The sequence below is a fragment of the Aquila chrysaetos genome, chromosome Z (genome assembly GCF_900496995.4).
Source record: "Aquila chrysaetos chrysaetos chromosome Z, bAquChr1.4, whole genome shotgun sequence".
NCBI classification, from domain to species: domain Eukaryota; kingdom Metazoa; phylum Chordata; class Aves; order Accipitriformes; family Accipitridae; genus Aquila; species Aquila chrysaetos.
In genome coordinates this window covers 9,923,080-9,937,084 of record NC_044030.1, presented here as the reverse complement: position 1 = coordinate 9,937,084, position 14,005 = coordinate 9,923,080, and the positions used below count along the sequence as shown (strand labels likewise).

Sequence of the window (14,005 nt, the reverse complement as noted above, 5' to 3'; positions counted from 1 at the left end):
GACCACATTGTACCAGGAGTAAGGATCAACCCTGAGTAAAAGACCCAGGAGTAGAGGGAATGTGCGAGTTATCTCTTCCTCTTTAACTTTGACCCCTTCAGTCACTAGATTGACTTTCTGACAGAGAAGCTTTGTGAATTGCCTTCAATAAGGTTTAGGAAAAAAAATTTATTCTTTCTGTTGTTAGTGTAGTAAAACTAACACAAGACAAAATCCTGCTGACATGAACACCTAGATTCATTCTTCGTAACCGAGAATTTAAATTATCGGCATGGTTACTTTTCCGTCCATCAGTGGAGAGTGAAATGGGCACTCTGAGGGGGAAATGGTGCTATTTAAAAATTGCCTCCTGGAAGTACTTCTCTTCTCCAGGTCAGTAGGTACTGTCAGAGTGCAAGCGTAGGAAAGTTGGGTGTTGTCAGTCATTTCCTCAAATGTGCAAGATCTGATGTCAGGGAGCAACTGATGCTCGTGAACAAATATCCTCCATGAGTGTTGAACCCATCTATTTTTCTATTCTTCCTGCTGGCGATAATCCCCTTTGAAATTGCTGGCTGCAAATTTACTGGTCATAAAATCAGCCTCTCCTCTTTTAAACTACATAAAACAGGGACAAAGACTTCTTTTTAAAATCAGGATGAAGCCTGTAATAGGTTATTAAACAAATTGCTACTATCAGCAAATGGCCTGGAATTCCAGCTGTACTTTAAAAAATGAGATGATCTTGTGAAAAATACAGCAGAGAAACGAAACATATTAAAAACATAAAACATTACAGACTCTGCATGGTTGTTTGGTAGTTTGGCATTTGGAATTTAATGTCGCATTAATGCCCCCTGCTGATAAGCCTTCAAAGATCTACTTTGGATCAAGCTCAGTATTTAACACTACTGTGCATCAACACTTTCCTTAAATTAAAAAATAAAATCCAGCATATATCTAATCATAACTGGATTGATCTTAAATAAATCACATTTCTTTTAAGTCTGCTCCATAAGAAGGCCTGTGCTGTCACAAAAGCAGTAACAAAAAAGCCGTTATAATTGTCACATATGAACCCTTTCTACCATTTGTTTAGTAAAAGGGACAAAGTGATGATGCATGACTATGTAGGAACTAAATTTTAAAGAAGAGAAGGAATCTTTAAAATTTTGTACAGAAAGCAGGTTATTATAATGAAATATAGCTTGCCAAAATAGAGAAATTACAAAAGGTTGAACAGTTGTATTGCTATTCAGCGTTATGCTTGTGGGAGCTAAATGTCAGGCCTTTTCACAGCATTTATTATCTATCTTCTAGCTAAAAGAAAAGATCTCATTAGTATTGATTTTTATAGAGACTCCCTTGCATATAACAACACAGGTATTACCTGAGTCCATAAGAGAGCTGGGGATTAATTTCCTCCCTGTTCAGGCCACAGGGGAAATGGTTTTCCTCTGCTGTTAGTGATTAAGAAGACACTATTGTGTTTTTTTGTTTCCGACACCTGTGCTGCTGAATCTTTCCCCTTTGTCCATACATCTCCCTGCCTTTCTGAGGTCCATAAAATCTTGTCCAAGTGTCTGTAGCATTGGCTGACCATGTAAAGCTTGTAGGGACATCCACCACTGTGTGTCATTCCCTCTGAAGAGAGTGAGGAGACCTCTGTTGTCGCTTTCAAGCATCACAGAATGAGTTTAGCCTTTCACAGGCAGAGTTTATGTAAAGAAGCTGTCCCAAGGCAGCCCACCTCTCCAGGAGTGTGATGAATTCAGTGAGAGCAGGGTCAGGCTGTCACAAGACAGAGTACTGGGCCCAGAAACATGGGTGAAGGCTGGGCAGGGGTGGGACAGAGGCACTCCTAGTGCTCTCCTGTCCTCCCTGTGTGCAGGGTCCCAGCAAAAGATCACGCATTCTGCAGGGAAACTGATACCTGCTCAAGCCAGCTCTGCTCCCAGTCATCAGTAGCTTGCACAGATACTGCCTTATGAATGCAGAGGATTGTGCATTTTTCCCATTCAGCAGGAATTCAGAGAGATTGTGAAAGGACTGTTGCAGCTCATAGCCATGTGGATATTTCATACAGCAGCATCATGCATATGGTACGCTTCTGCACATGTGTCGTAGTATTAGAAAGTTAATAGAGAAAGGTGTGTAGGGAAAGGCCAGCAAATTTTGTAGCACTAAAGCACTGATTTTTATCAGTGAGAGGAGACTGTGGAGCATTGCTCAATGGTGTCGCAGCCTTACCATGAAAACAGAACTCGGAATGCTATCTGACACCTAAATTCTGTGCATCTGTTACAGGATCCGATGCATTAGCCTGTGGTTTAAACAGCTACAGAATAGCTGGAAGTGCAGACCTTGAGTTATGTAGATGTGTACGGTTTCTTGTACTCAAGTCACCAACACCAAGAATTAACAGGAAGGCAGGACCAATTGGGAAGTACCCACTTTACACTTAGCTTGACATATAAGCAAAGAGGGCAGTCCATCTGGCCTACAACATACATGCTTTCCTGTGGTGGCTCTTAAACAAGCAAGTTTGCATCACCATTAGCAGCATCCTCAGGAAACAGCATGGTAGATCTATAAAGAATTTTCCTTTGTTGTTTGTAAAACCATTTTTAATAGTCTTTGAATTAATGGGCTGTTTCCTTACAAAGGCAATGGTCACAAGTGAGAAAAGGGAAAAAAAGCCAATAGGACAGAATTGTTCATCCATTATTCTGTCAGAAGCAGGTATGTGGTTCTTGGACAACCACAGCATGAGATGGCAAATGCTTGCACACCCATTTCTGCTGTAGTAGACAGCCAATAGCCCAGAATTTGAAACAAGATATGTCCATCTCTTGAATTTTCTCCACCACAAAGGAGATGTGTGCTGAGCAAGTAGGGTATGTAGGATAGAGAAAGGTGAGCAAACTGCTGTTGATGTCAGTTATCTTAGCTGATAAAGTCAGTGTCAGATTTCAGTGGATCTAGAAAAATTTGTCAACAGGTTTTTTTGCCAGGACAGTATCATGTGATGCATTGATCTGATACGGCACCTTGTCTCCCCTCAAGCTTACACAACTTCCAGTGCTGATGTCAGAGGAATCACCCTCAAGGTTAGAACATGCTTAGCACCCTTGTCAGCAGTCTTGAGAGGGAAGGTAGCCAAGGAGTCACGGAGTTTGTTCATGGCATGTTGTTATTGTTCCGTTGGAAGGGTGAGGGATGTTTTCCAAGCTCTTCTCACTCTTTCTGGAGCAGCACATGTGCCATCTCCTGTTGCAATATCTGTAGGAGTTGCCCTTGCCAGGCACCGGCCCAGGAGTACCATCAGTACGAAGGTGGTCTTCCTCCCATCTTCTTACAGGTCCCAAAAGAATCAATGGAGGAGACAGAAACAAAAGCCATTACAAGCAAATCCACCTCTAGTGGAAACCCAAAATAATAGCAAGTCATATGCAGCTCAGATTTTTTTGTCGATATGGAGAATTATTAACTTTGAAAAAACAGTTGCAATGTTATTTTAATTAATAGGAGTACCAGAGGATTATAGCTTGTAATGGGCCCCTGCAACTGGAGTTCAGAAATCTGTCAGCTCTGCGTCAGTCTTCTAGCAAACACTGCTTCCAACAAACTGGACCCAGTATCTTGGATTGTTCCTATCCTACCTGGGTACCTGAGCAAATGCAAAGATATTTGTATCTGATTCTTTGGACTTGATTAATTTTTATATTCAGACCTTGGCTATGTAGAAACTTACAGTTATAATACACAGCACAATGTGTGGGTAGGTGTCCCTCCTCCCTTCAAGCTGACAGATTCAGCCTGTGATTGATCCATGGGTCACAGTTACCTGTCAAAGAAAGTAGGCTTAAATTTATTACATAAGAATCACTGGTAAAATGTAAGGGTCTGCAAATTAAAAGGTTGAAAACCATGCTTTAAACTGAGAGAGTTGGAGCAGTGTGTAGAGTGGATTGAGTTACACATGATAATTAAGGTGCCTCATACTGTTATTTACTTGATTTCCTACATATGAAAAAGTTGTACCAGTTACAGCATTTTTATGCCTTTATGTCTCTGTTGCCATTAGGAGAAGTGTACTGCTTTAACTACACAGCTAGAGCTGGAGAAATCCAGCTTCTTTATGTGGATGAGCTCTTAGGTAACATTAAGTTTCTGTGGTGTAGCACATAGAAATTCTTCAAGGACCGTTACATAAAAAAGAAGCTGAAACAGTTTTTAACTAGGTGTCAATATTTTTAGAGGTCATGCTACTCTCACAAAACTCCTTCTCCTGAAACAAGTGCCTTAGGAACATGTAAAGTCCTCTTTTGTCTGAGAGTGTCTTCTTCAGCCTTATAAACTATACCTAGTCCCAACTTAAATGCTAAAATGGTAAAATAATACAATTAGTTCTTGAAATGGACTCTTAAGAAGCTCTGCAGGGACAACTCTGATTTCTACACAGCTCCAGCTTCAAAAGCCTGTGTGCTATTAAACCCTCTCTGCCTCCAAGCTGCTTTCCAGCTTGTGGCACCATGCTGACTGGACTTAAAAACTCATGTAACAAAGCCACGTCCTGTAATTGGCTGTTCTCAGAACAGACCATGACTTTTGTGTGCCACAGTTGCATAAGAAAACTGATTTCAGAATCAAATTCCAAAATCAGTTATATCAGGTGAGGGAGAGAAAACACTTTGAAGAGTGGCAGCTTAGGAAGATCACTGGCTTTCGTATTTATTCTCACACTGTAAAATATATGGTTATTCAGCATAATCATAGAATCATGGAATGGTTTGGGTTGGAAGGGACCTTAAAGATCAAATATTTCCAACACCTCTGCCATAAGCATGGACACCTTCTACTAGATCAGGTTGCTCGTAATGAAACCATTCACTTGGAATTATTTTACTGTTAAGTTGAAGTCCAATATAGGTTATTTTTCTCACTGTCTCCAGGTGAGGTATTTGTTCTTCACACATTCCTCTAGCTGCTTTTTCTTTTTTTGGTAATATTTTCATAGAAAATAGATTATTTCCTACATCCAATCCCTTGGCAACCTAAAAGATTATGCAGTTGGCCAGATTCTTATCATCCATTAAAAACATTAATTCACTGTGGTCAGAGATTCTACGTGCCTTTACTGTCTGATATGCTCTTCCTCTTTCTACAGACCTGGATAGGTCACACAGAAGTGTGAAGGTAGAACCTTTTAAGGCATGTCATTTGTGATAAAACAGTACAGAACAGATGCTTAACAAACTGCTGTAGAGACGGAGGCTTTTGTTGATCCCTTAAGAATTCATACTGCTAACTCCCATTAATGCTAATGGGAGATATGTAACTACTACCCTCACACCTCAGTGTGAAAATAGGCATTTTAGCTGCTAGCACATCTGGATCGGATGGGCTTCTAATTAATTGTTGTCTCCATCTTCTGTTATTTGTAAGGAGAGCCTTGTCTGACGGGGTGTTTAATGTTTCCTCACCACTTGACCACTTGTGATAGGTTGACCCTGGCTGGACACCAGGTGCCCACCAAAGCTGCTCTATTACTCCCCTCCTCAGTCATACAGGGGACAGAAAATATAACAAAAGGCTTGTGGGTTGAGATAAGGACAGGGAGAGATCACTCACCAATTACTGTCAAGGGCAAATCAGACCTGACTTGGGGAAAATTAATTAATTACCAATCAAATCAGAATAGGGTAATAAGAAATAAAACAAAATCTTAAGGCACCTTCCCTCCACCCCTCCCTTCTTCCTGGGCTTAATTTTATGCCCAATTTTCTCTACCTGCTCCCCCGCAGTGGCGCAGGGGGACGGGAAATAGGGATTGTGGTCAGTTCATCACACGTTGTCTCTGCCGCTCCTTCCTCCTCAGGGGGAGGACTCCTCGCTCTTCCCCTGCTCCAGCGTGGGTCCCTTCCACGGCGTGCAGTCCTTCAGGAGCACACTGCTCCAGCGTGGGTCCCCCACGGGGTCACAAGTCCTGCCAGAAAACCTGCTCCGTGGGCTCCTCTCTCCACAGATCCTCAGGTCCTGCCAGGAGCCTGCTCCAGTGTGGGCTTCCCACGGGGTCACAGCCTCCTTTGGGAACCCACCTGCTCCGGTGTGGGGTCCTCCCCGGGCTGCAGGTGGAGATCTGCTCCACCGTGGACCTCCATGGACTGCAGGGGGACAGCCTGCCTCACCATGGTCTTCCCCACGGGCTGCAGGGGAATCTCTGCTCCGGTGCCTGGAGCACCTCCTCCCCCTCCTTCTGCACTGACCTGGGGGTCTGCAGGGTTGTTGCTCTCACATGTTCTCACTCCTCTCTCTGAGTGCAGTTTCTGTTGCACAGCAATGTTTTGCCCTTCTTAAACCTGTTCTCCCAGAGGGCGACCACCGTCGCTGACGGGCTCGGCCTTGGCCAGCGGCGGGTCCGACTTGGAGCGGGGGAAGCTTCTAGCAGCTTCTCACAGGAGCCGGCCCTGCGGCCCCTCCCCCGCTACCAAAAAAAACCCGCTCCAAACCCAAAACCCTGAGTTATGCTGTCAGAGTATTAAAGGGAAGGGAAGGATTTCTGGATGCATCCCAGTAGCCCTGGGATTAGTGCAACTGAATTGTACTGCTTATTTTGATGATTCTCTTTCTTTATACTCAGGACACAATCTTACACTAATACCTGATTAGCACCTGCACCAAACAATTACTGATTGCCCAAAGAAGATTGCAAGACTTGCTTCATAAACATCTTGCACATTTAAGGAAGTGATTTTTTGATTGCAGAGAACTCCCACAAGTTAAAGAGGAGCAAGGGTGTACAGTGATAGGAAGGTCTGCAAGGACAGAATCAGTGTGGGCTTGTAGACTGGCGCAAAATTTAATGATGTGGCAAGGGACAGGTGTTAAATGCTACAGAATTAATCCATTTAAATAGCTGGCTTTGAGGAAAAAAACCACATCAATTGTTTGAGTCCAGCTTGTCAAGCTTGATCTAAAATCAAGTAGGAATTTTTAAATGGGGGTGAATCAGACACACTATCATGAATGAGCTTGTGCAGAATCAGGACCTAAGCATGTATCATTGAGCTTTTTCATGTGCAGATTATTGACTAATCCAGAAAAATCTGGTCCAGAAGAAAGGTAAATCTTGGCTGTGCCACAGGCTCTACTGTGACCTAAGGGCAGTCATTTTATCTCCTCTGCTTTTGTCCCCTCTCTGTAAAATAGTGATAAGAGCATTTTCTTATCTTACAATGGAGTAGTGATGATAAACATTAAGGATTATGACATGGTTAAATACTGTGGTAATGGAGGCCATTAAGCACCTTAGACACTTCTATTCATTGGCTGCTTTTCTAAAGTGAATTATTGAGCATTTCTAATTTTTCCCAAGTAAACTCAAGAAAGTGAGTTGATAAGGATTAATAAAAAAACCCTGCAAAATGTCAGTGTTAAACTGCATTGTGTTTTCTGAATTATATAACTGGATGTTTTGTGTCTTTATCTTACGTCAGCCTACCTGCTCTTCTTCACTGCTTCCTTCAATGACTGTAAACCTGAAAACAGGGAGAAAAGGCAGAGTTGTTATCCACTGCAAACTGACGGCTACAAAAATTAGGGTTTTGTGCATTTGTCATTTTAAGTCCTAGCTTTTGAAATCAAAAAAGGTTAGGGGACTGAAGTTGATTAAGGCATCTGTGACCAGTAAATCAAAACAAATGTTGGGGAATTTTTATGGTACCCATTGAGGGAAATTAAACACACGTTTGTGCTTCAATATAAAGAAAAAATTAATGAACAATGCTTTGGGGCGGAGTCCTACTGCCATAAGTGGTTCTACAGGGAGTCTGCAGAGATGCATCAGGAGCCAGTTCCTTATATACACTTGCACCAGCACCGATCCCGAGAGCAGTTGCGTGGGTCACCTCAGCCCAGCTGTGGGTCCACCCCCTGCCCCAGCTCCGCTGCGCAGAGGTGGCTCCTGAACTTGGGCCCCTGAGCGCTCCCCTTCCAGGATGGGTACAAGGCAATGCTGCAGCTATTTCTTATCTCATCACCATGGGAAACTTCACTCCCTTGCAGGGAGTCCTGCTGTCTCTGGCATCCCTGCTTCCAGACAGTTTGACCCCTTCTTGCAGTTGGGCCTTCTTGCCCTTCCTGCCAGATCATTCCTCGGTCACAAATTACCACTGCTGAGCAGTTATGATTAGAATTTCTCCTGCACAAACAACAAAAATCTCACTCATGCCACAATAAATACATACGAAATAGTCACCAAGTGGAAGGGAAAGAGGAAGAGAAAAAGGGAAGGGAAAAGGAAAAGAAGTTCTGGCTTCTGACAGCCCAGGACTTACCAGGCACTGGAACTGAGCTTAAACACCTTTGTATCCAGTCATTCTGTAATCTCAAACGTGTTTATCTGGGCATGTCAGGTAGAGTAGTGACAGTGTCATTGCCTTCCTCTGATGTTAATTTATAAAACTGAGTTGCCCAAGCTGCTCAAGGAGTTAAATTAAGTCCTTAATTATAGGACTCTTGTTTGTTTATAGGGCATCCCACTGACTCATCCAGGATGCTGTAAAGGTCTCTGGGGAAAGCACAAATAACAGCATCTTGCTTTCTATTTGTTAAAAAAAATTCCTTTTGAGCAGGTATGGGGTCTTGAAAATGTCAGGATAAACAAGGAAAGTTGAGAAAAGTTAAGTACTTTTTCAGCTACATGTTTAAGACATTGAATACTCTAGCAGTTCCATCTAAAGCTATTATTATATGATCCAGATAAAATTATGCGAGAGAATACATTTGTTCACACACCTTTAGAGGTAGATATTGCGTAGGAGAAAATATACAGACTAAATCTTTCAAGTTTCCAGCCAGTTCCAGCTGTCTCCAATGGACACCGCAGAACATAGCAGAAGTGTGAGCGGGAAGGAGCGGCAGAGAGAAACTGCCCTGTACTGCCCATACATGGTTGGCTTATCTGCAATTCATTGTGGAGAGGTAGATTTCAAAGTTCTGGATCTTAAAGTTACTGAGTCATCAGAAGGAAGCCAAAATCTTCAGAAAACAAATGCTTTATTAACATTTTATGTTGATATATTACATTCATGCTGTAAATCAGGGTGGGAGAAATAGAGAATATGCATCTTTTGGGGAAATAATTATGTAGATTCTTACTTGCTTAAGCTTCTAAAAAGGGGCTATGTGCTTTGTCTATATAAATTTAACTTTGTACCATAATTCTGTAATCAGCAGAAGTTGATGTTTGAACCCATAGAGCTAACTGGTTGACCTAAAATCATTAAACAATCCAGGCTGTATTTTCCAGAGGTGGAATTAATCTGTGGTTTTTAGAATCTGGCTACAGAATGATATTGTTAATTTTGAAGGTAAAAAATGGGGGAGAGTGCAGAATTTCTCAACTTCACCTTCACTTTGCCCTACTTAAGTCTATCTTACAGGTTGCTCAGGGAGGCTGTGGAGTCTCCATCCTTGGAGATACTCAAAAGCCGTCTGGACATGGTCCTGGACAACAGGCTCAAGGTGTCTCTGCTTGAGCAATGGCATTGGACCAGATGACCTGCAGAGGTCCCTTCCAACCTCAACCACTCTGTGATTCTGTGATCTTCTACTTTCACAAGTGATTTCTCTGATTTCATTTTTTTTTTCTAATTTTAATCCAACACCCACTCAAATAGATGATGACTTTAATGGCTGTCTTGTGTGTCAGAACATACATGCAAGGTTAGGCCAGAGGAATGCAGGGATAGCTTGTAAGTGTACCTTTGAGACGGAGTTGCTGAAATTATTTTTTAAAGGTCTATTCTTACAATAATCTCACAGCAACACAGTTTTGATGCAGAAATTTTGGTGAAAAATACTAAAACCAAGCCACTTTGGAGTTCATTATTTCACTTCCTTTATTACTATTATTTTCTATGGTGTGGCAAGATAACTTGTATATGTGATAACTCTTGTAATAGTGGCAGGAGGCAGTAGTCTTTATAAAGAGGATTCTGAATCAGATCCTGTAATTGCCATAATTTCCGAATCAATGTTGCTATTTTTGAAAATGAGAATTGTGACGTGAGATTTCCTTTGCAGTCTGGCAGAGAATGAAGAAGAATGATGAATTAGTATATCCGCTTAACTTCATGAGGTCATTAGCGACAACCTTTGTGTGTGAGATCATTTTGAGATGTGTTGTTGAAGCAGCGTGGGAAGCTGACACAGACAGTGACAATAGCTCATGTGCAGTAACTGTGGCTATGTACAAAAAAAGTTGATAGCCGAAGTTTTCCAAGCAACCCATTTAGCCAGCAGTAAACTACCAAAAAAGACAAGAAAGGCTCCTTGCAGTTTTTATGTGTAAAGATGAAGATCCAGACTCAAGCCAGAGTCTTTTTCAAAAGCAGTTGTGGTGGAGTGGGGAAGCCAGGCAGTGCACCGTAGCCCCAACCAGTTGTTAGGGAATCAGGATTTCTGAGTAGACTTCTAAAGCTTTACTTGCAAGCAGTGGTTCCAAGGAAAGGTGAGTGGCAGGAGGCAGATTTCCCTCTGGATGAGTCTTCATCTGGGACACAGAGGGCTCTTCTGGATTAGCACAGGATGCACATTCCCCAGCATGAGTTTACAGCTGCAGCGGGGAAGCATTTTGGCTTTAGCTTCCTTTATCCTTTGTAATAATCCTTTCCAGCTCCCTACTGCTGTGCACAGGTTTTAGCTTGTCACTACTGTTGGCTCCTGCAGCGCTGCCCCTCGTTCTGCTAGCTTTCATTGATTGTTGCTGCCATTGACACTCACATGCCCTCTGATAAAGTAGCTGTCGAAGCTCCCGTCCCTCTACAATACGGACCCACTCCTATCTGAGACATTCATTAGTGTTGTTTGCCAAAAGGTTTATGTAACAGATGTTGCAAAGCGGACGCGCAGAAACAGACTCACTCACACACCATTATTGCAAGGGCTGTCAGGGTGACGATAAAGGGGAGGATGGTCTGCAGGACTAGAGTAGCTCGAAGGCATAGCTGCATCTGTTAAAAAAGCAACTAACGTCTCTGTGACCATGTTGTACTTTCAGCTTGTCATCATGGCTGGGACTGTTCTGCTCGCCTACTACTTCGAGTGCACTGATACTTTTCAGGTGCATATCCAGGGTTTCTTCTGTCAGGATGGCAATTTGATGAAACCGTACCCTGGCACAGAGGATGAGAGCTTCATTTCACCTCTTGTGCTCTACTGTGTGCTGGCTTCCACTCCAACAGCTATTGTAAGTATAAGAAATTATTTGAATTCTCCATGACTGCTCCATAAATAATGGCAATAGTCCTTTAATATTTTTGTCCCCTCTCCTCTCTTTTCAGCTGTAATTGATTTACACTTAGCCGGGTCTCTGTTTCGCCTTAGCCTAATATGATCTTCATCAATTATCTCCAGAAGTAATTATTCTGAGGTAATCACAATGCAAGATTGAGGACTAGAGCTTGTTAAGCCTTTTACAATAGCTTGCTCACTTCAGTGATTAGTTGTGAATTGCCTGGGCTCCAGAGAGGCTCTAATGCAAAGGTGATGTATTACTGGAAATCAGAAAACAGGATAAAGCTGAAGTAAAACCTGGGTCGGACATGCGGTATATCCAGGATTATTTGCTGCTATATTAAAAGGACTGTTGAAGGGCTTTAAAAGGCTTAGATGAGCAGAAAAATGCTCAAGACAAAGAAAAATATGAATGCTATTTCCTTTTTATTTGTAAGCTCTTTATTTTTGGCAGTCACATCCACTTAACTTTTTTTTGCCTGATTTTTGTTACTATCCAGCCAGTAAGCTGCAATGTAGCTGTTCTGAGCAGCAATTAGCTAAGTACATACAATTCCAAACAGATTATTGCAGTCATTGATTAGCAAAACTTTGGCCCTTTACCATTTTCTTTGCAGAAGGTTGGAAAGTTCACAAACAGCCAGCTTTTCTGCATTTCTAATTACATTCAAACATTCCTATCAGACTCTGTCTTTATGTCTTTCTCTTTATTTCTTTATCTTTAGTGTTTCTTTCTTATATTAATTTTGCTTTGCATCCCTTTCAAAAGTTGATTAAAGCTGTACGTGATGTGTTTCCATGTGAAAGGTGAATGCTGGACCATAGTCCCTTTTAAGTTTTGATCTGCAGTAGTTTTAATGCATGAAACAAAGTAACACAGAAAGTGTTAAGAAATGTGAAAGGGATCTGCAGAAAAGGCTATGGTTTTTGGTACAGGACACTTTCTGAAAATAAGTAGGGGTTTTGAATTGGATTACATCATGAGTTTATGAAAATCCTGTGCAGTAACAGTATTATTTTCTGTATTGAAACTCAGTTGAATGTTAAGATTTGCATTTTACTTTGTGCTGCAGTGATAGATGATTTGCAAATGAAAAAATAACTACATTTCTCCAACTTCCCCTCCCCCTCCCCCAAATATAGTGCCATTGTTTAGAAAGTAACTTTCACAGGCAGTGTTTTTAAAGGGAGATTGAGTATCACTACCATGCCTTGATGCGGTAACAATGAAGTTAGTGGGAAGTTTGTCTCTTGATTCAGCAATATGGCATTGGGTGGGCAAGTGGTAATAAGAATGTTGCTCTTTATTTGGATCTTCTGTTTTAATCCTTGCTCTGGCAAAGTTTGCTGCAAACCGTTCAGGTTTTGCTTCACTGGATCAGCATTTTCTTTCTTTTCAGTGGCCCAAGAAGTTTTTCCTAGTTACTTTTATTTATGGAAAGCTGAATTGGAGTCTTCTTCAGGAGATGAACAATGCTGGTTTTGTAGTTTCCATAGCCCATGTTAAACACAAGGAATGAAAGACAGTAGTGAATGTCATGTAAAGTTTTTGGGTGCAGAGACCTTCGGCTTAGTGCTGTGTGGAGCTGGTGTGACTATCATACAGTGCAAGAAGTGCAGAGATGCTAGCCTGGGTCCAGAAGTACAGTAATCACCCAAGATGACTGGATCCAGTGCTCGATATAAAATAGTAAGCTCTGCTTCTTGAGTTAAGCTATGCTGTTACACTGGCTGTACTGCTTCAGCTAGAGAAGACATGATCAGGGACAGCACAGGGCTCCTTGCACCATGCTTCATTGTGATCTCTACGTACAACCTCAAGGAGACAATGGATCAAACTTTCCTGGGAAAACATTTTTCTTTCCATTTTTAATGTAGTATGTATTAATACATTATTTAATGCATTATTTGCATTATTTGTATTAGTGTATTGTATTATTAATACATTATTTAATTATTTAATTATTATTACTTAGTATTGGGCTAATCTTCAACTAGAGCATATGTCAGAGGGATCTTTATCTGTCCTCCTGACTGGCGCAGAGCACACTGTTTTTATATGAGTAATTTCACTTTATTTCTCATTCCGATCTTTTTCTGAGAGACTTTTCTCTCCTTGCCGGCTAATTTCAGACTTCTGCTTCAGCTTGTAGCTGTTTTCGTCCAGTCTTCCCTCTGCAGACTGAGTTTTGGCTATGATTGTTTATAGAAAGCTAGTAAATGAGACAGAAAGTGAGTTCAGAGTCTCCCTAAACTCAGTCCTTGCATTGCTGGTCAGACCACTCAGAGTGTGAGTATCCTCAGCTGTCATCTGGTACCCAAACGGATGCTGCCTGTCATTCAGATTGTCACAGTCTGGGAAGAGATGTTTCATCCAGTTGCATCTCCTAGGGATTTCAGTGAAAGGAGCAAGTGCAGCCATTTCTATTTATACTGTGATGATTGTACTCTTTAAAAAAAGAAACACCCCAAAACCTGACAAACAAAACAACCCACACAGCTGTGCTTCGTGGGAGGGAGCTTTGTGTGCCTTCACTGTGGGTTAAGTTGTAGCTTCACTCTCTACACTTTGCTCTCAGGAATAATTGCTGACATCCTGCAGCTCCACTGTGAAGAAATTACTTAAGTCAAAGGTAATGCAAGTCCCTCCTTACAATTACTTGCTTCTCCTCTGCAAGACACCTGTTGCTTCACTTTCTGACAGCAAATTGGTTGGTTTGGCTAA

At 41.7% G+C, this 14,005-nt stretch overlaps 1 protein-coding gene across 1 annotated transcript in view; it reads left to right on the top strand.

Annotated features, from left to right (window-relative positions):
• The window catches only part of PLPPR1 (phospholipid phosphatase related 1), a 135,709-nt gene that overhangs the window by 88,604 nt on the left and 33,100 nt on the right, over nt 1-14,005 (top strand). The window contains exon 3 of the mRNA XM_030003749.1: nt 11,045-11,233. Coding sequence (XP_029859609.1) covers nt 11,045-11,233 — 189 coding nt within the window. The remainder of the gene's footprint in view (nt 1-11,044; nt 11,234-14,005) is intronic.